The following is a 27,768-nucleotide window of genomic DNA, read 5'->3' as shown; positions in this document are numbered from 1 at the left end:
GCCTATACCATCCTGCCTGGCTCTGGGTGGTGTGGAGCAAACTGTGCTTTCTGCAGCAAATCATGGTCTTAACCCATTCTCCTACTGGTTCCTAGGCCTTTGACCCTGTCCAGTGGGCTTGTTTGCACCTTCTAGGCATTCCCCTAGTGGCAGCACCTTTGGACAAGTATAATAGGTCCCTGTCCCCTCCTGGCCTCTCAACCATCCGGCACCTGTCTCTGAGTCCACTTGCCATCTCCCTGCCCCACTGCATCTCAATCTCCCTTACTTCTGTGAAAGCCTTAGTCAGGGATGGGAAACACAAAATAGTACCTTTTCCTGCGTGCTCCAAACTGTTCCTTCTCCAGTTTCTTCAAGTTCCTTTTAAAATGTGAACTACATATTCATACACCCATTTTCATAGCAGCATAATTGACACTAGCCAAAAGGTAGAAACAACCCAAGTGTCCAAGAGATGAATGGCTGAACAAAATGTACTCTATCCATACTATGGAATATTATTCCCAGACTTAAAAAGGAACAGGCCAGGCACGGTGGCACACACCTGTAGTCCCAGCAACTCAGGAAGCTGGGGCAGGAGGATCACTTGAGCCCAGGAGTTCAAGACTGTAATGGACTATGATCCCACCTGTGAATAGTGACTGCACTTCAGCCTAGGCAACACAGTGAGATCCCATCTCTTAAAAAAAAAAAAAAAAAAAAAAGGAATGAGGTACTGATACATGCTACAACATGGATGAGCCTCAAAAGCTAAGTCAAAGAAGCCAGACACAAAAGGATAAATATTGTATAATTCTACTTATATGAGGTACCCATAACAGGCAAAATCAGAGACAGAAAGTACAAGTGTGGTAACCAGGGACTGGGGGAAGGAAGAATGAAGAGTAACTGCTTCATGGCTACACAGTTTCTGTTTAAGATGATGAAAAAGCTCTGGAAACAGATAGTGGTTACACAACCTTATGAATGTACGTGATGCCACTGAATTGTACACTTAAAATGGTTAAAATAGTAAATTTTACATTATGTATATTTTACCATGATTTTTAAAAGGCATAACCCCAGTCCAACCCAATTTGAGGGATAATCAACAAAATAACTCTTCAAAAGCATCAAGGTCATGAAAAACAAGAAAGACTGGGGAACTGTTACAGACTGCAGGAGACTAGGAGAAATAACTAAATGCAACATGGATTCTGAAGAGGATCCTAGAAAAAAAAAAAAAAAGAAAGTACCTTAGCAGAAATCCTGATGAAATTAAACAAGATCTTTAGTACAGTATTAGATATAGTATAGCATAGTACAGTATTTAGCATATAGCATTTAGATATATAGTATGATAGCAATGTTGATTTCCTGTTTCCTGATTCTAATAATAGTACTATGATTATATAACAACATTATGGGAAGCTGGGAAAGGGATATATGGAAACTATACCATTTTTGCATCTTTTCCATAAGTCTAAAGTTTGTTCAAAATAAAAAGTTAAAAATAAAAATAGCAGGCTGGGCATGGTGGCTCACACCTGTAATCTCAGCACTTTGGGAGGCCAAGGCGGGCGGATCACGAGGTCAGGAGATGGAGACCATCCTGGCTAACATGGTGAAATCCCGTCTGTACTAAAAAATACAAAAAATTAGCCGGGCGTGGTGGCAGGCACCTGTAGTCCCAGCTACTTGGGAGGCTGAGGCAGGAGAATGGCGTGAACCCAGGAGGCAGAGCTTGCAGTGAGCCAAGATCATGCCACTGCACTCCAGCCTGGGCGACAGAGCGAAACTCCGTCTCAAAATAAAATAAAAATAAAAAATAAATAAATAAAAATAGCAATCCACACTAAAAAAGAAACAGTGTACTATATGAGGACTTCAAAAAGTTCATGGAAAATAGAATTAAGAGATAAAATTATAAATATAAATTTTATTTATCAACATAATCTCCATCAAGGTTAAGACACTCTTGTAAGTGATGACATCAGCCACTTAGTTCATTCCTAAAGAACTGAGGGTCTTAGGAATTTAACCATGTCAGTGCAGTCTTTTTCACATTATTAACTGAAGAAAATAGGTGATCTTTACAGATTTTTTTAAAGATTAGGACAAAAAAGGAGTCAGAGCCAAATAAGGACTGTGAAGTGGATGCCTAATGATTTCGCCTCAAAATTCTCACAAAATTGCCCTTGTTTGATAAGAGGAATGAGAATGAGCAGGAGCATTGTCATGGTGAAGAACTCTCGGGTAAACTGTTCCTGGATGTTTTTCTGCTCATGCTCTAACTTTCTCAAAACACTGTCATAATAAACAGATGTTACTGTTCTTTGGCCCTCCAAGAAGTCAACAAGCAACATGCCTGGAGCATCCCCAAAAACTGTTGCCCTGACCTTTGCTCTTGACTGCTTTTGCTTTGACTGGACCACTTCCGCCTCTTGGTAGCCATTGCTCTGATTGTGCTTTGTCTTCAGGATGGCACTGGGAAAGCCATGTTTCATCTCCCGTTACAGTTCTTGCAATAAATGCTTCATGATCTTGATGTCACCTGTTTAGAATTTCCACTGGAAGCTCCGCTCTTGTTTGTACCTGATCTGGGAGCAATGGCTTTGGCGCCCATTGAATTTGCTCAGTTTTAATTTTTCAGTCAGAATTGTGTGAGCTGAACCAATTGAGATGTCTGTGGTGTTGGCTATTGTTTCTGTTGTTAACTGTCAGTCCTCTTCTATTAGGGCATAAACAAGATAAATTTTTTCCTCGAAAATTGATGTGGATGGTCTGCCACTGCAGACCTTATCTTCAACATTGCTTTGTCCTTTCTTAAAATGAGTTATCTATTTGTAAACTGCTAATTTCTTTGGAATATTGTCCCCATAAATTTTGTGTAAAGCATCAGTGATTTCACCATTCTTCCACTCAAGCTTCACTATAAGTTTGATGTTTGTTCTTGCTTCAATTTTAGCAGAATTCATGTTGCTCTGATAGCGGCTCTTTCCAAACTGGTGTCTTATCTTTCTTAGTGCCTCAAACTAGATACTATTCAGACATGTTACAGCCAAGTTAGTGTGAGTTTATTTTGGTGCAAAAAAAATGTAAATCCATGCATAGTTTTTTCATAATACTCATTTTCCATGAACTTGTTGAAGTCTCCTCATATAGCTTTGTATTACTTGGCTTTGATCCTTACCCTAAAAGAGGTCAGCTCACAACTGAAGTAACCAAATGAAAAACAAGCACTCCAGGGATGGTGGATCAGTATTTAAAAGACTAATCAGAGTCCATTTGCACCAGAGTTGGTTAATTAGCATGATGAAAACAAGCAGTGGCTCTCTGTTCTAGGAATTGGGTGAAAATATTGTGCCACCATCTCCATCCTCAGAAGAACTGCACAGAAGAATCTAGAAATAACAGCAGTCTGCCCCCTTCAGAGAAGAGGCCCAGGACTGTCAGAGGCCATTGTCAACCACTAGAGGAGGACCCTGTCCCCTCCCTGGGGGTTAGCTGAATCCTGGCACTGGAATTCAGTGGCATCTGCCTTGAATATCTCTTTCCCAAAAGGGGCCTGGCCAGAGGGCTCAAGCTTTGCTGAGCTTACAAAACAGCCTGCAGGGCGCTCTCTCTTTTTTTTTTTTTTAAAGAGACAGGGTCTTGCTCTGTTGCCCAAGCTGGAGTACAGTGACAGGATCACAGCTCACTACAGCCTTGAACTCCTGGGCTCAAGTAATCCTCTTGCCTCAGCCTCCCAAGTAATGGGGACTATAGGCATGTGCCACCATGCCCAGCTAAAGCAGGGCTCTCTTCATGCCTGCGTACTAACAAGTGTCTGAATGAGTGGCCAAAACGTGTCTGAGACTTGCTTTCACTGTAACATACCTCTCAGTCATGGGACCGTGGGAAAGGATGCACAAAGCTCCCACGTACTATTTCTTAAAAGAACTTGTCAATTCTTCAAAGTCCAAACCAGTTTAAGTTCACAACAGATTATTTGTTAGAATTCTTGAGAACACATTTAAGCCTCTGTAAGTCTGTGCCAGACGGGTTTCCATTTCCCAGAGCAGAGCCCTCCTGGGATGAGGTCCCCAGCTGGGCTGCTGCTCTCTCCAGAGAGAGTTGTTTGGGCAGTGACACCCAACACCCCCCAACCCCCAAGTGGCTACATTGAACCCCCGAGGCTTTTAGTGTCAAGAGTGCACTGGATGTCCAAAAAGTGAGCAAATAAATTTGTTTAGCCCAGCGTCTAAGTTGACTCAACAGTAGAATCAATCACAAAGCCTACAAACAAAAAGGCCCATGCTTTTATTTTCTTTGGGGCCAGATGTAATCAACCCCATCTTCTATTTTCTTTCTCCCAAGGGGCAGACTTGTCTATCATTTCCTGTCCTCATCCCCCTGCTTCCTCATTCCTCGCTCGCTGGCCAGCCCAGCTGCTACCAGTCATCCTAACTCCCCGCTCCCCTTCACGGCCGTCCATCCCCAGGCTCTAGCAGCCCCAGTAAGAGTCTCAGCTGGGATCATCAAAACTCCAGGACAACCCTACAGAGAAACAACGTATCTGACAAACTTCACCATCCAGTGGTCTAAGAGAAACCCTCTCGACTTCCTGAAACTCTGCAAATATAGAAGCCATCTTCCACGTAGGCTGCCACCAAAATGATTGCCTCTTTGGCCCTACTTGACATGGAGATTTAGGAAAACAAAGTCCCTGTTGTGGGTTGGCAGAACAACACCCCCCACCCCCTGCAAAGATGCCCACATCCCAATCCCAAGCAAAAGGGAATGAAAGTTGCAGATGGAATTAAGGTTGCTCATCAGCTGGCCCTACAAAAGGAAGAGTCGCCTGGATTATCCAGATGGACCCAATGTACCCAAAAGGGTTCTTAAAAGCAGAGCAGGGCACAGGAGAGAAGATCAAGTGACACAACCTGAAAAAGACCTGGGTCACTGTTGGTGACTCTGAAGATGGAGGAAGGGGCCATGAGTCAAGGAATACGGGCTGCCTCTAGAAGATGGGAAATGGAAGGGAATGGGATTTTCCTTAGAGTTTCCAAAAAGGAATGCAGCCCAGTTGGCACTTTGATTTTAGTCCAGGGAGACCCACATCAAACTTCTGACCTACAGAACTGTAAGACAGTAAAATCTGTGTTGTTTTAAGCCACTCGTTTTATGGTAATTTGTTAGGGCAACAATAGGAAACGAATAAACCTGGTTACCAGTACCACCGTTGCGTCTTCTGGACCTGACGGAGAAGCGACTGTTAATGAAGTAAAACTCTCTATGCGGAGCCCACAGCACTTTCAACTCACTTCCCCCGGAAGGCCAGTGCCATGCCTCTAGCACTTACGTCCAAAGAAACCAGTGCCCAAGGACAGAAAACACACTGTGGTTTTGTGTCACAGGGCAACTTCTAAATAGAACACTTTGCCTGTGCCATTTTTGTGAGGTATCTGCTTGACACAGATCTTTAAAAAGCAAACCCACTCAGAGTTATTTCTGTAACTGAAGGTGGGCAAGAATGGGGATAGTAAAATGAGACTATTACTTATGAAATGAGCAATGGAAGTTAGGCCTATTCTTATTTATCATTTAATGCATTAATCTGCATCAAAGTATGGTGATGACAATTTCCATTTCAGACCACCCAAAATCCACAGCGCATGGGTCTCAGCCTTGGTGGTGTTCTTTAATGGCCTCAAAGCTGTTTTATGCCAATCTGTTCTTCTGGTTGTTTGGCTGGTGCCATAAACTCACAGCCAGAATTCATTCTTTGCAACGTATTTTTCTTGTGGTAAGTACCCTAAACCCACAGTGAAACAGAATCCTGCTTAATAGAGGGTGGAGGTGGAGGAGGGGAGCCATGTGGAGGTCAGCACTCCCTATTTCAATAGATTTGGATTCTCCTTCCAACTAGCTGGGAGTGGAGGTTCAAACCTTAACAGTGTTCAACTGACAAAGGTCTTGCTCAGTGACTCTTATTGCTCAGGCTTGAAAGTAGTTACGGATCACACAAGCTGGCCTAAAAATAAAAAGCAACGATTTCCAATGCCAGAACAGTGGGGCCATTTAAGCTCTATTTTTAGCAAGTCTCGGTTACCTGGGAAGCGGCATATGGCTCCTATAATTCTTCAAAGCGTGAGAGCATTAAAAGATTGAAGTGCCTGCGATAAATGGGCTGGTCCCCAAATGACTGTACACACACTGACCAAAGGAGACAGCCAACACCCCAGTTGACCCAACAGGCTTCCAAAGGGACCCACCATCATGCTGCAGTCTCTTAGCCATTAGCAATGGTTCAAATATTAAGCCAGATGATGGAGGAGTTTCCACTACCAATTTACGATATTGAAGACTTTATGTTTTTGACAGGAGGGCATTTTCTAAGCAATTACTCCCTAGGGAGGAAGAAAAGCATCCTGAAGCAAAACACCAGGGACTGGTTCAAGCTAACATACAGCAAGAGGAAAAAAGAAGAAAAACATCTTGCACTGCAGGGGGCCAGAGACACTTCCCTAAAATGCAGGATGAGAGCCCTGCTGCAGAAATGAGCACTCTGGCTCCCTTATCTCAAATCTACTGCGCCCAACCCAGGGCGCCCAGATGTGCCTCTTTACTCACCCAGGAGGAAGTGTGGCAAGCCTGAAAGCTGACCACAACTAAGGAAGATAAAGAAGATTTCTTCTATGGTAGAACCTTGGCAGGGAAACTTTGGAGGGGACAGTATAAGAAGCTAGCCCCTCAGCTACCCTGAAGACAGGGCACGTGCTTTACAAGGGGCTGATCATAAATGGGTCTTTTCTTGGCAAGTTCAATGCAAAAGAAACTTCTGAGGGCTGGGTGTGGTGACTCATTCCTGTAATTGCAGCACTTTGGGAGGCCAAGATGCCGGGAGTTAGAGACCAGCCTGGGCAACATAACGAGACCTCCATCCCTACAAAAAAACATAAAAATATTAGGCAGGTATGGTGGTGCGCACCTGTGGTCCCAGCTACTTGGGAGGCTGAGGCAGGAAGATCACTTGAGCCCAGGAGTTTGAGGGTACAATGAGCCATGATCGTACCACTGCACTCTAGCCTGGGCAACAGTGAGATCCCATTGAAAGAAAGAAAAGAAAGGAAAGAAAGAAAGAAAGGAAGAAAGGAAGAAACAAACAAACAAACAAACAAACAAAAAGAAATTTCTGTTAATGGCTAATCAAAGGCCACAGAAAGATTCTCATACATACAGCAGAAGTGGTCTAGGCACAAATGCTGTTGTGTTGCCAAAATTCTCCCATGGATGGCGTCACTGATGATTTTATCTATTTTTTAGGCCTCTTGAGAGAAATGCTATCTAAACGTAAACAAACCTTACAACACGATAAGGCCAAGAGTAGGGAAGACTGAGTAGTGCTGGCTTTCTCGGTCGCCCCAACCATAGGCAACATGCATTTGAGCAGAAATCAATATGCAAAATTAAATATCAATTTTTGAACTGGTTGGGGAAAATGAGGCTGGCATTAAAGTCATATGTTGTTTTCACTCTTTCAACAAATATTTTTCTTTTGCTGCCTGTTGGTGAGACACTGTGCCAGGCATAGTGATACCAGCATAGACAAGAAGACCTGAGAAGGCTGTGGTCTCGGCCTGGGCACCGGGGAAACTAGTGCTCACAGAGCATAATTTTTGGAGTCCTTGCAGTCCCTGCTGGGGCTTTCTGAACCAGCATGCACCTTCTCCTCAAGTGGTGACCTTTCTCCTGTGCTTCAGGAAGCAGCCAAGTTACGGGTGGGGAGGGAGGAAAGGGAAGAGGGAATTATGTCTGGCTACAACAAATCGGATTTCCTTGCATTTTCCAGCAGACCAAGTAAAACAAAGATAAATAAGATGTCTCACGATCCCCCCTCAAAAATAAATAACTCATCCCCAATTGGTGGCGTCTTCCTGTTTATAAACCCCAGGAAAGTGAAATTGCAACTGCAGTGTGTATGAATTATTTTAGTCAGACATGCGATTCTCTTCCACCTCCTAAGCAACAATTTGTCAGCTCCAGGCTGAGAGCCAAGATTTCTCAAGACAGGGCCTAGGACAACATGGAGGGAAGGAAGAGTCCAAGCACAGTCTTAGCAAAGCCCAGGGAGGCAATGAAAAGGGGCCGAGGATGGTGCTGCTGGATCCAGCAAAGGACAAATGAGTCTTGCTGGCCCCTGCAGACTCCTAAGTTATCACCACAGAAAGTCTGTCCTATCTTATATACAAAAATGAGTGCACATAAATTTGACAAATTAGTGACTTACCCTCCCCCATTATCAGAGGAAAGCGACTGATGAAAGAAAAAAGAATAAAGACTTCTAAATCGAGCTGCCTAAAGGAATAGGGACCTGTAATGACTTCCCAAAGACCTCATCTCCAAATAACACAACATGAGGGATTAGGGCTGCAACACAGGAATGAATAAGAGGGGGATACGAACGTCCAGTCCACAGCAAGCTGGAGGGCCAGAGGGTATTAGGAAAGGAGGGTTTGATTTGTCTACCTACTATGTGCATGTAACGTATGATGAGGTGATTATCACACACAAGAGGGCTCTGGGCACGATGTGCTAGTGTGGGCTTTTGTTATTGTTTATTTGTAACACATCTGGGCCCCTACTGTGCGCCGGGATCTTTGTCATTTAATCCTAGGGATGCTAGCTGCTCTGTCAGCTTCGCTGAGGAAGCTACAAGTACAACAGTGAATGGGAATGCCCTCTGCAAAAGGACTGTGGCAAACAGAAGACTGATGGATAAAATTGTCACTCATGAGAAAGACCCCAAAAATATGCTTTGTTTTTTAGGATTACTTCAACATTTGAATCCTGACAATCACAAAGTATCAGAAAACAAAGTCCTCCCTTCAGCAAATTCACCAGTTCTGACAACTTAACACTTAAAATACATCCACAGCCATGTGATTGGCAAAAATGTGATGGTATGGTATGACAGAAACTGATCATTCTCTCTAGTACCCATTATCCCCTTCCTCTTTTAAAAAATACAGATGCTTCTCAACTAACCACGGGGCTACACCTGCATAAACCCATCGTGAGTTGAAAATATCCTAAGTTGTAAATGCACTTTCAACTTAGGATATTTTCAACTCATGATGGGTTTATGAGGACATGATCAGGAATGCGCTGGATGCATGTCATTTTTCCACCATTGTAAAATCAGAAAACCATTCAATCAACCCATTATAAGTCAGGGACTGTCTGTAGAACCCATCCCTCCCCCCATGGTAGACAGAATAATGCTCCCCAATGCCTGCAAAGTATGTCCATGTCCTAATTCCCCAAACCTGTGAATATGTTACATAACGTGGCTAAAGGGACTTCACAGATTTGATTAAGGATCTTGAGATGAGGACAGTATCCTGAATTAACTGGCAGATCCCAGTGTAATCACACGGATCTTTAAAAGATGGAAGAGCTGGAAAAGGAAATGAGATGAAGGGAGGAGGGGTCAGGGTGATGTGAGGAAGAGGCCAGAAGCCAAGTCATGCAGATGACCTCTACAAGCTGCAAAAGGTAAGGAAAGGGATCCTCCCCTCCAGAAGGCACTCAGCCCTGCCCACCCATTCTGGACTTCTGATTTCACAAACTAGAATATAATAAATGTATGTTGTTTGCAGCCATTACATTTGTGGTAATTTATTACAGCAGAAATAGGAAACTAATACTCCTCTGCCTTCAGCTTTTGCTGGGCACATGGTTACACAGCTGGAGCCTGTTTCCTCAGACTCACCTGCAGCTGGGTGTGAGTCTGTAGCTAAGTTCTTTGCTAGGGGTGTGGGTGGAAGTGATGTGAGCAGTTTCCAGGTCATGTCCTTAACAAAGAGAAGCTACTCCCCATCTACTTCCCTCTGCCATGGGCTGGAAGGTGGACACAGTGCTGGTGAGCCAGCCCCAACCACGTCCACAAGAGAGAAGGAACCTGAGCAAAGCAATTCACTCACTCTGACCAGTCCAATAGTCATAGCCTGAGAGGGAAACAGCTATGCTGTTTTGGGGTCTCTGTGATGGCAGTTTAGCCTATGTCCCAGTATATCTGGGATACCAAATATTGGTGAGAATAGGGAGCAGCAGAGATGTTTACACTCTGGGAACACATATTTTGAAAATCAATTAGGCATTCTCGTCTAAAGCTGAATATTCATATACTCTCTCCTTCCATGAATATGTTATCTTCTTCATTCATTAGTTTGTTCATTCACTCAATTCTTGAGAACATATACTGGCACAACACTTTGGAAATCCAGCAACTTAAAATCCAGCAAAACTACTCCTTGTTATGAACCTTTAAAAAAATACACTTCACACATACATCAGAGACATTTATTCAAATGGTGATGGGAAGTCTGTACATAGCAGCAAAAACTGGAAGCAAAGCAAAAGTCCATCGGGGGAGAAAGGGTAAGTACACAGTGGCATGTTCAAACAATGGAATACCAGACAGGAAAAACACATGAACTGCAAAATCAGAGACAACAAGCAAGTCACAAGTCTCTGCAGTTTCGGTCCCAGTTTTATAAAACCAAAAACAAGCAAAACCAGACAGTATGTTTGTTTTTAAGAGATACATATGGAAACGATAAAATTATTTCTTAAAAAAGAAGAAAGATGATTCTAAAAAGACTTAGGGTGGTTGCTTCCTCTAGGGAAAGGGGAGGGAGGGGACAGAGCTGGAGCACAGTGTTTTAGTTCTTACATCAAAAGATGAGTCCACAACTACACATTTCTTTCTTTCTTTCTTTTTTTTTTTTTCTGAGCTGGGGGTCTCACTCTGTCGCCCAGGCTGGAGTGCAGCGGCACGATCATGGCTCACTGCAGCCTCGACCTGTCGGGCTCAGGTGATCCTCCCACCTCAGTCTCCTGGGTGGCTAGGACTGCAGGCACGCGCCACCATGCCTGGCTAATTTTCTGTATTTTTAAAATAGAGACAGGGTATCGCCATGTTGCCCAGGCTGGTCTCGAACTCCTGGGCTCAAATGATCCTCTGGCCTTGTCCTCCCAAAGTGCTGGGATTAGAAGCATGAGCCACCATGCCCAGCCCACTACTATACATTTTATAATGATGTTTGATGGCATAGACAGACATGACATCAACTATCATATCAGCTTCCAGAACTGATTTTAACGTGTAGCACCACATGAGAAGGCCTCAGAGAGAACTGTATGAAGGGATTCTCACAGTGGTTTGAAGAGAGAAAAGAGATGGGAGAAACAAGTGAACACAAAAGACTGCACCAGAGCAAGCAGTATGTGCCTGTCACATCACCAAGCAACAACCTCATGGCCGAAGCACACCACCGTGTCTCCTGTTAGTGCTGATCTTCGTGGTAGTGGGTTTAAGGCAAAGCAGGAATTCTTGGGAAATGTTTTCCTTGTAAGGGGAACTTCAGCACTCATTTGAGAAACCCCATTCTGTTTTGTTCCTCTCTAAACTACCAGTGAGGAGGGAGTTTCAGAGACTGACTAGACATTTTTCTATCTCAGAAATCTGTCTTCTAATTTGATGTGTGTTGCTAAAATTTATATCTTTCCTTCTTTCTGGATAAACAGAACTTTCTCAAACACCCTTTGGTTTAACTGCTTATTCCGTTGGGTAGTTCATAAAATGACCACATCACAATCTTCTCCCAATTAGGGAAATGAAAGTTAAGAAAAATGAATAATTGAGTGAAACTCGAGATGTCTTTGAGGAGTTCCCCCGGTTATCAGACCTTATACTTAACAGGCACTCAATAAACACTTAGAGAATTTAATTGAATTCCAACATACAGCAGTATTGAGTCAACTGTTTTGTTTGTCCTACAAATTCAAGTCAGGTTATGTTCACAATTTGAAAAGATACCAAAGGGAGAAAGTATATGGTACATATTAGCTACCAATGCTTTCTAACATTTATTATCATGAACTTTAGAACTTTCACCGAAACTTGCCCCGAGACAGCATCATAAATATTCAACTAATTTTTTCCCAGGTACATGAGCTGACATTTGATGTACACTTGGTGGCTGAGGAATGAATACTTTCCACAATCCTGTCCATTACTGAAAGTGATGAATTAAAAAGGCCAAGGCGTTGAGATGGTTCATCCAGCCTGGCTCCTGGGGGTTCTAGCCACCCTTACTTGGTGCCCTTTAAAGCTAAAAGCACAATTTTTTCAGAGGAGTGCATGATGACACAAAGCTAAGCTAGAAACCACAAGGGGATTATTATAGTCATGACCTTTCCCTTGCCAGCAAGGGAGTTGGACCCTATCTCAGCCAAACATGAAGTCACATGGATGGCTCACGGCCTTCAGGACACAGTTTTCCCTACAGTTCTGGGAAATAAAATTCCTTTAAATGCCAGTCAGGTAAAAGAATGGTGACCGGGCACGGTGGCTCACACCTGTAATCCCAGCACTTTGGGAGGCAGGGGCGGGCAGATCACGAGGTGAGGAGATCAAGACCATCCTGGCTAACATAGTGAAACCTCATCTCTACTTAAAAAAATACAAAAAATTAGCTGGGCATGTGGCAGGCGCCTGTAGTCCCAGCTACTTGGGAGGCTGAGGTAGTAGAATGGCGTGAACCTGGGAGACAGAGCTTGCAGTGAGCCGAGATTGCTCCACTGCACTCCAGCCTGGGCGACAGAGTGAGACTCTGTCTCAAAAAAAAAAAAAAAAAAAAAAAAAAGTATCAGTTGATCTGTCTCCATCTCTCCTCTCTCTCTCTCTCTCTCTCTCTCTCTCTCACACACACACACACACACACACACACACACACACACAGAGCGCACATATAAAAGGGATGATAAGCCATATGAGCAGAGTTTCTAGAACTAAAACTAAAAGCAAACACATGGAGGACAAGTACCCTGCCAATTCCCATGTGCCAATCCCCCTGGACTGAACTCCTCTTGCTTCTCATCATCAGGGGCCAGTCCAGTCATATGGGAATCTACGGAGATAAAGAATGGATATAAAATGCCACCCTGTCTACAACGTGATTTCCTTACAGGATAGAAAGGGGACATATGTCCATCACATCCTCATCTATATAATATCAAGATCATAGAAACTACCTAAATGCTCAAATGACAGGGAAATAGTTACATACATTAAGATGTATGAACTCAAACACTCAGCAACTAAAAACACTGGCTTCAAAGATGACTATGGAGTAAAAAACAAAGACATATATATACACATAAATATGCATATGTATATATAAAATACATGTACATATAGCAACAAGTATATATTAATAGTAAAAACCCTGGCTGGACATGGTGGCTCACACCTGTAATCCCAGCACTTTGGGAGGCCAAGGCAGATGGATCACCTGAGGTCAGGAGTTCGAGACCAGGCTGGCCAACATGGTGAGCCCCTGTCTCTACTAAAAATACAAAAAATTAGCTGGATGTGATGGTGGGCACCTGTAATCCCAACTACTCGAGAGATTAAGGCAGGAGAATTGTTTCAACCCAGGAGGTGGAGGTTGCAGTGAGCCGAGATCATGCCACTGCACTCCAGCCTAGGGGATAGAGCAAGACTCTATCAAAAAAAAAAAAAACCTAAAAAGAAATACACCAAAATATTTCGGAATGATAGTAAGATGATAATAAGAGGAGTTCATAAGAAAAAAGAAATAGTGCCAGGCACAGTGGCTCACACCTGTAATCCCAGCACTTTGGGAGGCTAAGGTGGGTGGATCACTTGAGGCCAGGAGTTCGAGACCAGCCTGGACAACACAATGAAACCCTGTCCCTGCTAAAAATACAAAAATTATCCAGGCATAGTGGTGCATGCCTATAATTCCAGCTTCTTGGGAGGCTGAGGCGGGAAAATCTATTGAGCTGGAGAGGTGGAGGTTGCAGTGAGCCAAAGTCATGCCATTGCACTTCAGCCAGGGCAACAGAGTGAGATTCCATCTCAAAAAGATATATATATATATATATAATATATATACACAACTCTAAAAGAAGTACATTAAAATAAAAATCGTGGTTGTTCTAGAGTAGGGACCCATGGCTGGCTGTGGGCTAGAGAAGGCCAGTAACCCTGTCCCTGGCTCTTCCTGCCCTCTGGGATTGAAAATCTGAGGCACGCAGCAATACTGGGTTTGAAGGAAGAAATGGGAGAATGTGGGAAGGAGGAGGAAGTGCAAGAGAGAAGAGGAGTTGAAGGAGAGTGGGCGCTGGGGCCAGAGTGAGGTTCCAGGGAGAGAGCTGGGGTTGGGGGAGAAAGAAGTGGGCAGAGAGACAGAAAAGGGGGGTTGGGGACAGATGAGAGGATGGGAGAGAGGGGAGGAAGAGTTAGAGGGAGAGAGAGTGGGGTGAAGTGGGGGGCTGGGGGTGTTGAGGGGTAAGAGAAGAGAGGGAGGAGGGGTAGGAAGAAAGGAAGAAGGGCTTAGTAAGAACAGGAGAGGAAGTGTGGAGAAGGGGGCAGTGGAGAAGGGATGTGGGCAATGAGAAGGGTAAGACACAGGGGCCAGGAGAGGAGGGGTGAGGAGGAGAGAAAATAAGAGAAACGGGCTGGGAGGAATGGGGCCAAACACAGAGGGGCTGAGAGGAAGGCAGAGAAGGAGTGGGGAAGGTCAGGAGGCTGGGGGTGGACAGTGAGGGTGAGGAGAGAGAGACTGGGAGGGAAAGAGAAGGTGTGGGGAGAAGCGGTGGGGAAAAGAGGGTGGAAGGGGAGAGGGGGTGCAGGGGAATGGGAGAGAGATGAGGGGACAAAGAGAGGGTAGGGGAGATGGATCTGGATGAGAGAAAGTGAGGGAGAGAGGGTGAAGGGGAGTGAGGGATGGGAGAAAGCGTGAGGGGACGAAGACAGAGCAGAGAGAGAAAAGGTAGGGGGAGAGAGAGGAGAAAAAGAGAGGGAGAAGGCAGAAGGGAGGAGATAGGCATTAGCGCAAGAGCCCCCGGCCGCTTTCTGGAGCGCATCTCTACCTCAGGGGTTAACTCATCAGGCGGTGGCTGTTTTTTACAATGTCTACATCTCTTCCTCCATTTAAAAACCCACAGGTTCCCTAAAAGAGCCAGACGATGTCACAACTGTACCCTTCCCCCACGGCATGCTATCACCAACCTATCCAAGGGCCCCCAGAGGCACAGACACACTTTTTAAGGGCCGCCAACTCAATAGGTGACAGGGAGCTTAGTCACACAGTTCAGGAGCTTAAAGGATGAAAATAGCCCCATTACTCTGAAGCACAACTGTTCTCAGCTCCGACAAGGGCCCTTCCTCAGGGAGCCTCATGGAAGGGACTCTGTAAGGATGGAATGAACATCCTGGATGGCTAGAGCACAGGAGAGGCCACGCAGCCTCACATCAGTCACCCCTTTGTCAAGAGGAGGACAGGGAAAATGAGCACCGACACTGGCAGGCGGTCTAGCATCCTCACTGAGAGTGCCTGGCCCGAGGCCGGCCCGTAGCACCCCCTCCTCCATGGGGCAGGGCTTCATTTGGGTCCTTCATGCGCCTTCCTTCAACATTTACGCCAAGACTGGAACTGAGCATCTCCCACCCACCATTGATGTGGGCACGGAGCAGCCACCTGTGTATATGGAGGGTGGGCTGGGGGGAGACATTGGCTCCAGTGGGCTCAGTCTCACTAGCAAAAATGTGGAACTGGGACCAAATCAAGTGACACTTAACAGGCATTTGGAACTGTGGCATGTGCCCCATGAACAAGTCACACAGAAGAAAGGGGACAGGAAGGAAGCGTGGCCAGAGGGCACGCTGGGCAGCCAGCCCACACCTAGCTCCAGCTGCTGTTTCTTGGGGTTCGGCTCCTCCAGCAGGCACCCTTGGGTTGCACGAGAGGTCCCTGTGGCCCCAGAATAAGCATCCTTTTTGCTCAGGTTAGTGGGCCCTGCTTGGCTTCTATCATTTGAAGAAAGTCCTTACTATACACACGACATGAGAGTGGGAAGACTGTTCCTGAGTTCAAAACCCAGCTGGGTTAAGGCCAGGTGTGGTAGCTCACACCTGTAACCCTAGCACTTTGTGGGGGCTGAGGCAGGTGGATCACCTGAGGCAGGAGTTCCAGACCAGTTTGGCCAACATGGTGAAACCCCATCTCTACTAAAAATACAAAATAATCAGCTGGGCATGGTGGCGGGTGCCTATAATCCCAGCTACTCGGAAGGCCAAGGCAGGAGAATCACTTGAACCTGGGAGACACAGGTTGCAGTGAGCAAAGATCACACCACTGCACTCCAGCCTGGGCAACAGAGTGAGACTCTGTCAAAAAACAAAACAAAACAAAACCAAAAAAAAACACCTAGATGGGTTAAGATCCAGGACAAAGTTTCTGTCAATTAATAACCCAGATCAGCTGAGCCTCAGGACAATAAAGCAGTCTCCTGGAGAACTTTTCCGAAGTCCACCCATCCCTCCATCAAAACCAGATGGAAGGACTAGGCATAGCGCTCCAATGCACATCTCCGGGGGGGAAACTCCCCAGCTAGATAGAAGTTCGCCCATCATCAATTAATCAGGACATTAAAGGAGGGAAAATTACAGAAATGCCTCTGTGTTGGTATATGTATGAAAGTTCCCTGGAAGAAAACTTGAGAAACAAAATAGCAGCAGCCTATGGGGAGGGTCACTGCACAGCTGAAGGACACAGTTGGGAGGGAGACTTTTTCCTGTAAACACTTTTTCACCTTTTGAATTTCGAATCCTGAGGATATATAACCTATTCCAAAAACTAACTTTAAAAATGTCTCAAGCAAGCAGCTGTAGTCATTATGCCCCCCAAAAAACAGATGAACACAGTGTGAACTGCTTCCCCCTTTCCAATTTTTTCTTCACTTGGTGAAATCTTCCACCTCACTTTTCCCCCCACAATCCACCCTCCGCAAGCCAATTACTTTCATTTGTTTTCTGACAGTCAAAAGCAGCAATTAAGCTTTAAAAAAAATCAGCATCAATTAACCAACGCTTGCTCTGCCCATCCTGCTTCATGGATCACAGATGAGCTCACTGACCTACTGTATTTGAGTTGACACCTCTCTTTGCCATCTAATAGTTTGTTGAGAACAAAGGGGCAATTAGAAATCACTGGCTAAGTGGTTTAAAACTGTCCCATTTCGGTCAAGTTGTGAAGAGATGTTTTTGCCTGTTTTGTTTTGATGATCAAAACAGGAGAAAGGTAAAGCTCATTTACGAAGTCATTCGTGTCAAATGAATTTCTTTGAGAAGCTAGCATGTAAAATGCTCATCAGAAGACAGCACCCAGAACACCCCGGTGAAGAAAATTGAGGTCCATGAAGATGCTGGCTAAGAGGAGGGGGGAGCAGAGCAAGAATGGTCTTTCCCAGTCTTCATCCAAAATGAGGGCCAAGCATCTCCAATGAGGGCCAAGCGTCTCCGTCTAGCTCCAGGCACAAACCTAAGAACTAGCTGGAATAATTAGACAGGACACTAAGCTAATTAAAGACTTTTCACACGGGGAGGTGGCATGTGATGGATAAAACTGGTGCAGCCCCAGAGGACCAGACCTAGAACATGGCCCCAAGTCTTCCAAGTCTAGAACAGTCCAGAAAAATCTGGCAAAAACACAAGGGCTGGTGTTTGCATACTGGCTGGTAAGAAGCTCAAGTGTAAGGAGCTGGTTGTTTAAACTGTCTATACATGCTGTACTTGGGTGCTCAAGGACTTAAATTTGTTATGCCAAATGAGTCATTAATAAGCATTGAAATGTTTATAGTATTTAATCCAAGATAGAAATAACAGTATGAACTGAACTGCACTTCATCTTGCCACTCTGTCACCCACACCTAGAGACAGACCAGCCTCCAGCAGTGCCCCCACCACTTCCGTGGCCAAAGAAAGGAAATAAGCAAAGGCCTTTTCTGGTCTTTTCTTGCCAACTGGATAGTGCTCCATTAGGACAAATATCACAGGATTTTTGTTATTAGTATTTTTTCTTTGTATGGCTAAATATAAGGACAGTTGATCACAGAGTTCAGACCCATGAGCCAACTTTTGCCTTAAGTGTCCCCTAATGAAAACTATAAAACTGCCTGCAAGATATTTATCCATAAGATAATGATCAAGTTGAAAACCAAGTGCTCATGATCAACCAGGTTGCTGGTGGACCTTTGCCAGTGAAGGAATTTAAGTGAAGAAACGTGGAACGATATCAACCGTGTCTGTGAATTCAAGGGATCTGTTTGGCACTGCAGTGTTTTCTCCCATGATGTAGACTTTTTTTTTCTTCTTGAGACAGGGTCTCACTCTGTTGCCCAGGCTGGAGTGCAGTGGTGCAATGTTGGCTCACTGTAGCCTCCTGCTCCCAGGTTCAAGTGATTCTCCTGCCCCAGCCTCCTGAGTAGCTGGGACTACAGGTATGTGCCACCACGCCTGGCTAATTTGTGTGTGTGTGTGTGTGTGTGTGTGTGTGTGTGTGTGTGAGAGAGAGAGAGAGAGAGAGAGAGAGAAAATAAAGGGCCTCCCAAAGGAAATATCAACCAAAAACATTAAAAAAAAAGCCACGCTTTTCCTTTTCCTATCTTCCTTTGGAATTTCAACTGGGATCCTTAGGCTTCCAAGTGTTCTCCAAATTGGCTGGCTGGTTCAGGAACCCCTAGGGGACATGGATTCTGACCTTCAAGTTAGAAACTTACTAGGGAGGGGTGATTTTAAAAAAAAGTTTTGGAACTAGATAGTGGTGATGGTTGCAAAGCATTGTGAATATACCCAGTATAACTGAACTGTACACTTAAAAGTGCTGAAAATTGCAAATTGTAACATGTTTTAGCATAAAATTAATAATGTACCAAAACCCATTGAATTGCACACCTTAAATGGATAAATTGTATGGTGTGTAAATTATATATCAATAAATCTGTTTAAAAAAACCTTACACCCTGGTGTGATGGCTCACGCCTAATCCCAATGCTTTGAGAGGCCAAGGCAGGTGGATCACTTGAGCCCAGGAGTTCGAGACCAGCCTGGGCAACATGGCGAAGCCCCATCTCTACAAAAAATACAAAAATTAGCAGGGCGTAGTGGCACGCACATGTAGTCCCAGCTACTTGGGTGGCTGAAGTGGGAGGATTGCTTGAGCCTAGGAGGTCGAGGCTGCAGTGAGCCTTGATTGCGCCACTGCACTCCAGCCTGAGCGACAGAGTGAGACCCTGTCTCAAAAAATAAAAAAACAAAAAACTTACAAGGGAAAGAGACTGTAGCAAGAGCCTCATGAGGGGAAGCAAGAGCCTGACATTTTCTGAGCCCCTACAGAAATTGAGCGGGGCTGGTTCTTCCATATTGGAAGGCAGCTGGGTTCTGCCACTAGGGGACCATTGTCACTCTGCCTCTCTGAGGCTCAGTCTTATCATCTGATGTCATGGGCCATGACTGCCAAGGCTCCTTCCAGCACTTCAATGCCAGGAACCAATATGTGAGCAGCAGAGGACCCATCGCCTGTCCCCCCACATAAAAGCACATCCCAATACAAAGATAAAACATTACAGGGCCCAAACACTATCAGAAGCAAGTTTAACAACTTTGTGCCCCAAAGCCCTTGCCTCTCCCCAGCTTAACGACCCCGGTATCAATAGAAGAGAGGCAACAGTTGTGTTAAGACACTCTCCATTCAAAGAACAAAATGGTGAAAGTCCCAAAGAGTCCTGTTCTCTAGTGACTTGTAGGTTCGTGCATAAAACGAAGACTGTGGTTACATACAAAACCTTATGTTCCAGAAGGACTGATAATGAAGTAAGGAAATGGTACTCCAGCCATCTGTGTTAATAAGCCCCTGGGGTTCCCCCAGCACAGGCTTCCTTAACCTCAGCATGACTGACATTTGGGGTCAGATAACTCTTTGTTGTGGTAGTGGGGGGTGCGGCTGGCCTGTGCATCGTAGGATGTTTAGCAGCACCCCTGACCTCCACCTAGTAGATGCCAGTAGAATGACTCTCCACTCCCCTGCCCCCCACCACCAGCTGTGACAACCAAAAGTGTCTCCAGATAGTGCTGTGTCCCCCTGGTGGGGAGAATTGCCCCAAGTTAAAAACCATTGCCAGAGAGAATTTTCTGTCTTAAAATGCGCAGTTCTTTGTTGAAGCCATGTAATACATGCAGCATCACCCTTCTCACCCATTACAGTGTGGGACACCAGGAACTGTCAGCAAACAGACCTTGTCAACATGCTCTGCCCAGGGGACTTAAGAATTGCACACGCACTCCTGGTGGTCCATAGTTGTGGAGAATTGCAAGTTGTAACTGTACTTGGGTGAAAGGGTTACATATTCATTCATTAACATATGGCACTTACTGTATGCCAGGCAACGTGCCAGGGCAATGGAGTTGAGCAGATCCAGTTGGAGATGGAGACTTAATACAAGAAGAAATGTTGTGTCACTTTGCATTGCATGCCTGTATCAAAACATCTCATGTACCCCACAAATATATACACCTGCTATGGACCCACAAAAATTAAAAATAAAAAAATTTTTAAACTAAGTATGGTACAGCACACCTTTGCAGCAGGCTCCCACAGATGCACAAGGGGTGTGGGAGACTGAACAATGACTTCCCAAAGATGGCCACATCCTAATCCCCAGAACCTGTGACTATGTCCCCTTCCATGGCAACAGGAACTTTGCAGGTGTGATTCACTAGGCATCTTGAGAAGGGGAGGGGGAGCCTGGATTATCCAGGTGGGCCCAGTGTCAAACAACGGTCCTCATAAAAGGCAGGCAGGTGGCTCGGTGAAAGACAGGAGATGCGAGGACAGCAGCAGAGGTTGGAGGGCTGGGGTCACGAGTGAAGGAAGTACAGGCACTGCAGGCAGCCTCTAGAAGCCGGGCAAGGCAGGGAAATGAATTCCTCCAAAAAGAACACAACCCTGCTGACACCTTGATATCGACCCGGTAAAATCCATTTTGAACTTCCGACCTCCAGACCTATAAGATAACACATTTGTGCTGTTTCAAGCCACTAGGTTCACAGTGATTTGTTACTGCAGCAATAGGAAACTGATACAGGGAGTCTACAAGGCAGAGAAGAGAGTGATATCTGTTCCCCACGAAGGGAACTACGTGGGCAAAGTCTCAGAGATCTGAATGAGCTTAGAACGAGCGAAAGCATCAGGTGCCTGCCGAGCTTTACGAAGGCTTCACTAAGGCATTCAGTATCTAAAGCATTTGCAGAAGGGTAGACACATGGGGTCAATTCCAGAGTCATTTGGGGCTTGACTGTAGATCAGAAGGGGCAGGGAAAGGGGAAGGAACAGCAGCAGCGTCCCTATGGAAGTGACAGGAAAAATGGTGATACCCTCAACGAAATGGGAAGTAAAAGAGGCAGGACAGGTATTAGCAAGGAGAAATGCTGAGTTTAGTTTGCAACATGCTCAGTCTGAGGCGTCTAAGACACACCTGGGTGAAGTTAGCTAGGAGAGGATACCAATGATAATCAGCTCAACCAATGTTAATCTTAGGCTTACCGTGTGCCATGCACAGGAACACGATGACCAAACTGACAAGGTTCCTGCCCTTGTGGTGCTTATAGTGGGTGGGTCCTGAGCTCAGAACAGAGGCCAAGACTTGGGACAGATGCGGGCATCATCAATAGGTGCCACCTGAATTGGCAAAGTGGCTGCAATCACTCAAGGACACACTAAACATAAGGGACCAGGGATGACAGCATTCCACAGGTGGACAGGGGTGGAAGAAAAGGAGGGAAGAGTGTAGGAGAAATCAGGAAAAAACAGGGTGTTCTAGAAAACAAAGAGTTCCAGTCTTCAGTCTCAAGCTTCAGTGAAGTCAAACATGGTGAGGCCTGAGACCATGTACTTCGTGATTGGAGAAGGATCATTCAGGATAACCTCAGTATGATCAGTTTCTAGAACACAATCAAGGCAGTGCCAGACTCCTGGTAGGTGTGGGGCAGGCTATGTGAGGAAAGCGGAAGAGCGGGACAAGCTATCTCAAAAAAACAGCAGTGAAGAGGAGAGAAAGGTGAGTGCAAGATGTAACTTTAAGACGGCTTTATTAATAAACTGTAGAAATCTAAATAGAACCAAAGATGGAATCTTCTCAAGGAGGGGCAGGGCAGTTGACTATGAACACACGGTTATCCAAGAGAAACCAGGAAAAGTCAGGTCCACCACAGGGCAGTGTAGTGGTCAGAATAACTTTCCCTCCCCGCCCCCAGATGCCCACATCCTAAAGCACAGGATGTGTGAATGTTGGGTTACAAGGCAAAGGTGAGTTAAATTTACTGATCAGCTGACCTGGAGATGAGGCGATGAGCCTGGAATATCCAGGTGGACCCAATGTCATCACAGGAGTCCACACACGTGGAAGAGAGGGGCAGAAGAGTTAGTAACAATGATGTGATGGGAGAGAGAGCTGCCCAGCCATTGCTGGCTTTGGAGACAGGAAGAGGCCACAAGCCAAGGAATGCCAATTCTGGAAGCTGGAAAAGGCGAGGAAAGGGATTCCCTCCTACAGCCTCCAGAAGGAATGCAGCTCTGCTGACTTCGTGATTGTCGCCCAGTGACGGATGATAAACTTGTGATGTCTCCAGGTACTAAGTTTGTGGTAGTTACAGCAGCAATCAGAAATGAATACAGGTACCAGGTATCGAAAATCATGAACAAATATTACACACTGGAATAATGCAAACTGTGTATCTTAAAGTCCCCTTTAAAGAGAATGGAGGGTAAAGGATTCTGGAAAGTGCCTGTGTGATACTCTGGTAAAAGTCCCAGAGACTAACACTGAGATCAGCTGGCTAGTGTCACTAATGCCTAGGTGTTGGAGGTCTGGGTTGGACTGGATTCATGGAAGAATCCACACTGTACTGTCTTAACACAAGAAGTTTGTTTTGAAGTAGGAGTATGTCATTCTCCTTCTCTAAGGTAATGTGTCACTTATAACAGTACTTCATCTTATGATCAATGTGCCATGTGTACCCTAATGAACCACAAGCTCTGGACGTCAGCTTTCTCAACTGTAAGGCAAGGAGGGGTTCTACACTGGACCATGATCAGAACCACCTGGAGGGCTCATGAAAATACAGATTGCTGGGCCACGCCCCCAGCATTCCTGATTCGGGAGGTCTGCTGGAATGAAGCCAGAGAATCTGTATCTCTATCGGGCTGCAGGGGAGGCTGTGCTACTGGCCTGGGGGCCACCCTCTGAGAAGCACTGCATTAGAGGCTCTCCTTCTCTAACACTAACGATTTGGGGTATTTTCCTGTTCTGCATCTTTCCCATTAGCACTGACTTCTTGGTTCTCAGCAGCTTGCTCTTGCTCTGTCACTCTCCATTCCCTTAGTTTAGCATTTCAGATGTCCATCGTGCTTAACACTGAACAACAGTCCAGGCTAGACCTGGTTGATATGAAGTAGCGACAGATATACCTAGAAAGCCATTTTCCTCCCCCACTGCCTCCTATTCCCTGCCCCTCCCCATCACATAGTTAACTCGGAGAAAGAGCAGTTCTTCTGGCTGGGAGCTGGCCGGGCACTCGCAGCTGGGCCAGGGTGTCCTGTTGAACAGAAACAATTCCCTAGAAAACCAACATCAGACAAGGCCACTCTGTGAGCAGGATGGAATAAGATGAAAACAAGACCACACATTAATCATGTCTGAACACGGACAAAACATGCACCTTGTCCAAACCACAGATATGACGAAACATCCCCCAATCCTGGCTAATGCAAATGACTGCTGCTGCTTTACGAACCATAGATGTGGCCTGCCTCCAATGTTCCCTGCTTCTAGAGAACATTTGTTAAAATACCCAATCACAAACTCCCCCGGTAGCGTCCAATCCAAAGTAATGCCCAGCTTCCTTAAACACTCCCACAAGCCACCTGACACAGGTGCAAGTCCTCTAAGTCATCCTTCTTTGTACCGTCTTACTGAGATGCCCCGCAGTTCCCACGGTGTTCGTTCTCAGTCTCTGCCACAACAACCAGGTGTGGCTGGAGGGCAGCGATGATTCATACTCAACCAGATTTCTGCTCAAACATGATCTCCTCTAAGACACTGTCCTTAGCATTCTCCAGGTTAAGTCAGATTGGCCTTCTTCACTCATCTTTCATGCGCTCTACTGTGGCTTTTGGCTACATATTGCCATGAGAATTGCATTTAAGTCAGCCTCCATTAGACTGGGAAGCCCAAAGTGTCACATCTCTGGTCTGCACCTGTTCTTAGCACAGTGCGTATGCAAAACAGATCAATAAACATTGGATGGATGGATGGATGAACAACTACTACTGTATGCAAAATACATTGAAAACAACTACAAACTCAAGAGTCAGTAACACCAAAAGAACTGAAGTAGTAAGAGAAGAAACCACCAAGGTCTGTGCAACCAGGGCCACAGCAAGCTTCTGCTCATGCCAAGATGGACAGAAGTGGGTAAAGGTTATGTACAATTAAGGTGGGAGCCTTTTCTTCCATTTCTAACTCAAGACATTTGTAGAGACCAACACATTATGTTCATTTTAGCTTTAGTTTAGCATACAGCAGTCTACCGCCAATGCAATAAATACATTGCCAAAGGCTATCCAAACTTTGTTGTTACTCTGGAATTAAACAGAAATTTGCTGGGCTTGCAAACCCTTCACTACTCACAGATTTGGGTCACCATAATATTTGTGTAATTGTAATTAGAAGAGGCTTTCTCTGTGTCTGGCACTGTAGGCATGCATCTCCTAGCAAGTTCAGAGGGCACATTCTCATGGGCTTTTATAAGAGGCCATGTTGCAACTAACCAGCTTCACTTCAGGGTTAGGGATTTGGTTCTTTTCTGTTATTTTTCAGAAAACAAACTATAAGATACAGTTTTACTATGTTATCCATTAACAGAAAACTCATTATCAGGCCAGGTAAGACTATAAGTATATCAGAATCAGGCACAGTGATGTGAGTCTCAGCTACTTGGGAAGATCTTGAGTCCAGGAGTTCGAATCCACTCTGGGCAACACAGCGAGACCCTCCCTCTTAAAAAAGAACAAAATTGCATCAAATTGATAAACTGAATAAATCTGAAAACCAGAGACTTGGGGGGAAGAGATGTGCCTCTGTGTGCACACACACAACCTCAGCCCATTAGATCACTCCATTGGAAGACATACAGAATGAACGGTTAAATAACTGCACTTCATTACAAATATACTGCTGGAGATGCTTTCAAAAGAGCAGGTGATCTTTAGCCACAAACCACTACAAGCACCTTAAATCCCATTATAAATATGAATTAAATTACATTTGTTTTGATATTATCACCTCTAAGTATTAACTCCTGAAATAAATGAAAATCGGTGCCCCCTCCCCCTGCAATAATGGTTACAGCAAAGATTAAAAGGACTAAAAGCTACAGGAGCACTCTATTTTTCATAGGAAGTTCTGAAGAATGAAAACAGTTCAAATCTGAAAAATAGGTCTGATTCTTCTTAAATGAGACTCAGTCCCCTTCTCATTGAGATACAGAAAGTACAGTCTGGCCATGGCAGAAGACATTTGGATCTAACTTCTTTTTGTGCATAACCCTGTCGGTGACCCACCCAAAATGAAAGGTGATCAAAACAGAATTGTTGGTTACCTCGGAAGAAATTAATCCATTACTAAAGTGGCCTGTAAGGTTTAAAGTATATACTTCTGCCAATGAACTAAATCATCTTATGGGCCAGAGCAAAACAAGAGTGAGTTAAGTGTTCTGTCCCCAGCAGAGTAGGAGGATTTCATGCCCCTCATTCATTCATTCAACAAATATTCAGGTCCGGCTCTGTGCCAGACACCAAAAGTGCTGAGCAAACTATGCAACATTGTGCTGTCCCTATGGTCACAAAGCTACAGTAGAGGAGATAGCTGTTACGCACAAATATGGAATATTTCTACGAAAAAAAGGTGCTGTATGAGAAAATGGAACAGGAACCAATTTAGACTGGAGGTGGGAGAGAAGGGCACTGTGAAAAAAGTGACATTTAAGCCAAGAGGACAATAGATCACCACTACTTTAGAAAAGGAAAACCTTTTTTGGCAAATGACCACAAATGGGATTTTAACTTTGCCTGTCACCAACGGACTGGTTTAAACCTTCTCTTTTCCAATCCTTCAGGCTTTCTGAACATCCTGACTAGTGTACTGGAATCCTATTACCTGAACACAGAAAGGTCTCACTTTATTATGATTTATTATTATCTGCAGCCTTCCTATGCCTGGCCTAGGAACATCCAAAAATAATCTGCCAGAGGCTGAAAAACAGAGGCTGGCTGTCAGCAAGAACATTACCTGGGTAGACCAAACATTTAATAGCCTAAGTAATCATAAGTCCCTTGCCAATAAAGTGGCAGCTTCTCTGGGCAACAAGGTGGTTCCAATGCCCCGGGGTCTATATCAAATGGGACCCAGGGGGTCAAGAGGTTAGTTGGCTACTTCGAACTGATGTTTACTCAGTAAATCGAAGACCAGATCACCATTTCCAGGTCCCAGACCCTGAAGACTTAAAGGATGGTATGGGAAGTGGCCTTTTAGCATCACAGAGCAGACAGCTCGCCAGGCTGGAGGAAGGCAGCAGCGAAAGGGTCGGGGCCCGGAGGAAGGGGGCGCAAAAAGAGGAGCGTCAGGTGCTCTGGACCCCGGGACTGCGAGTCAGGCACTGGGGCGTTTCCCGCCCCACCCCCCAACCTCTGTCAGCCCCCAGCAAAGGCAACCCAGCCCCATTCAAGACCCCGAGGTTCTAGCTTTCCCCAAGGCAGGACCAGAAAGGCACCAGCAGCCCCGCGCAGGGCCGGAGCCCACCAAGTCCGGGTGCCTGTGTCCGCAGCGCAGAGGAGGGCGCGCTCGGGTGCAAAAATGGCCAAGACAAAACTCTCCCCGCCCACCCGAAAAGCCAACCACACCCCCTGCATCCCTCAGCCCGAGCCGTCCGGGGCCAGACCCCGTTATCGTCTGCCCAGGCCCCCGCGGGTTCCCGTCGGCGCCGCGCGCTGGCTCGGCGGGCACACCGGCGCAAGTGGGAGTGAATGGGGGCGCGCGAAGCAGGCGAGGGCGCCCACTGCGGTGTCCCCCGTCCGGACCCTGCCCCCGGGGCGCCCTCCCGGGCTCCGCGGTTCTGGGACTGGCGCGCCGCCCTCAAGGCTGAAGTGGACGCCCGGACGCGGGCGGCCCTCACTCACCCATTGGCGTCGAGCCGGGCCGGGCCGCCGAGGCAGCGTGAAAGTTGGCGGAGGCGGGCGTGGGGCTCGGGGCGCCGGGATCGGGGCGCTAGGATCCAGGCGCGGGGGTCCGGACGCGGCGGCTGCTGGGCCGGCTTCTTCCTCAATGACTGCGGCGGCGGCTCAGCGCCGCCCGCTGCTGCCTCTGCTGCTGCTGCCCCGGGGCGACTCCTGCTGCTGCTGTTGCATCGCGGCCCAATGCGCCCGGCTGCGCCGGGTTTCCTGCTCCCCGCGAGTGGAAATTGCGAAAAAAAAAAAAAAAAAAAAAAAAAAGCGCCGCCCAGCCCAGCGCCCGGCAGCCGCGGCCGCGCCGCCCGCTCTCCCCTCCTCCTCAGCGCTGCCGCGAGGCTCCTGCAGCTCCGCCTGCCGGGGACGCGCGGCCGCCGGGCGGGGGCGGGGCCGGAGAGGGGCGGGGCCCGGGCCGCGTCGGGGCAGGCGCCGGGGGCGTCCCTGCGGCTGAGGCGCTTGGGCGCCCTCCTCACCGCCCTCGCCAGAGGGACCCCGCTCCGCGCGGCTGCCACCCACCCGCGGCGGCTGGGCTGACGCCCCGGGAAGTGCCGCGAGACTCCTCGAGACCGGAGGAGAGGGGCTCCGTGGG

At 46.3% G+C, this 27,768-nt stretch overlaps 1 protein-coding gene across 3 annotated transcripts in view; it reads right to left on the bottom strand.

Moving 5' to 3' along the window:
- Positions 1-27,443, bottom strand: part of SH3KBP1 (SH3 domain containing kinase binding protein 1) — a 355,677-nt gene extending 328,234 nt beyond the window's left edge. For 2 of the 3 annotated variants that reach the window (XM_007991227.3, XM_007991229.3), the window contains exon 1: positions 27,132-27,443. In XM_007991227.3, coding sequence (XP_007989418.1) covers positions 27,132-27,135 — 4 coding nt within the window. In that variant the 5' untranslated portion in view covers positions 27,136-27,443. The remainder of the gene's footprint in view (positions 1-27,131) is intronic. The other variant, XM_037986385.2, reaches the window with a different exon arrangement.
- Positions 27,444-27,768: the final 325 nt, after the last annotated feature.

This window comes from Chlorocebus sabaeus, chromosome X (genome assembly GCF_047675955.1).
Source record: "Chlorocebus sabaeus isolate Y175 chromosome X, mChlSab1.0.hap1, whole genome shotgun sequence".
Taxonomy (NCBI): domain Eukaryota; kingdom Metazoa; phylum Chordata; class Mammalia; order Primates; family Cercopithecidae; genus Chlorocebus; species Chlorocebus sabaeus.
Note: the sequence above shows the minus strand (reverse complement) of the source record. Positions and strands in the feature narration are given on the sequence as shown.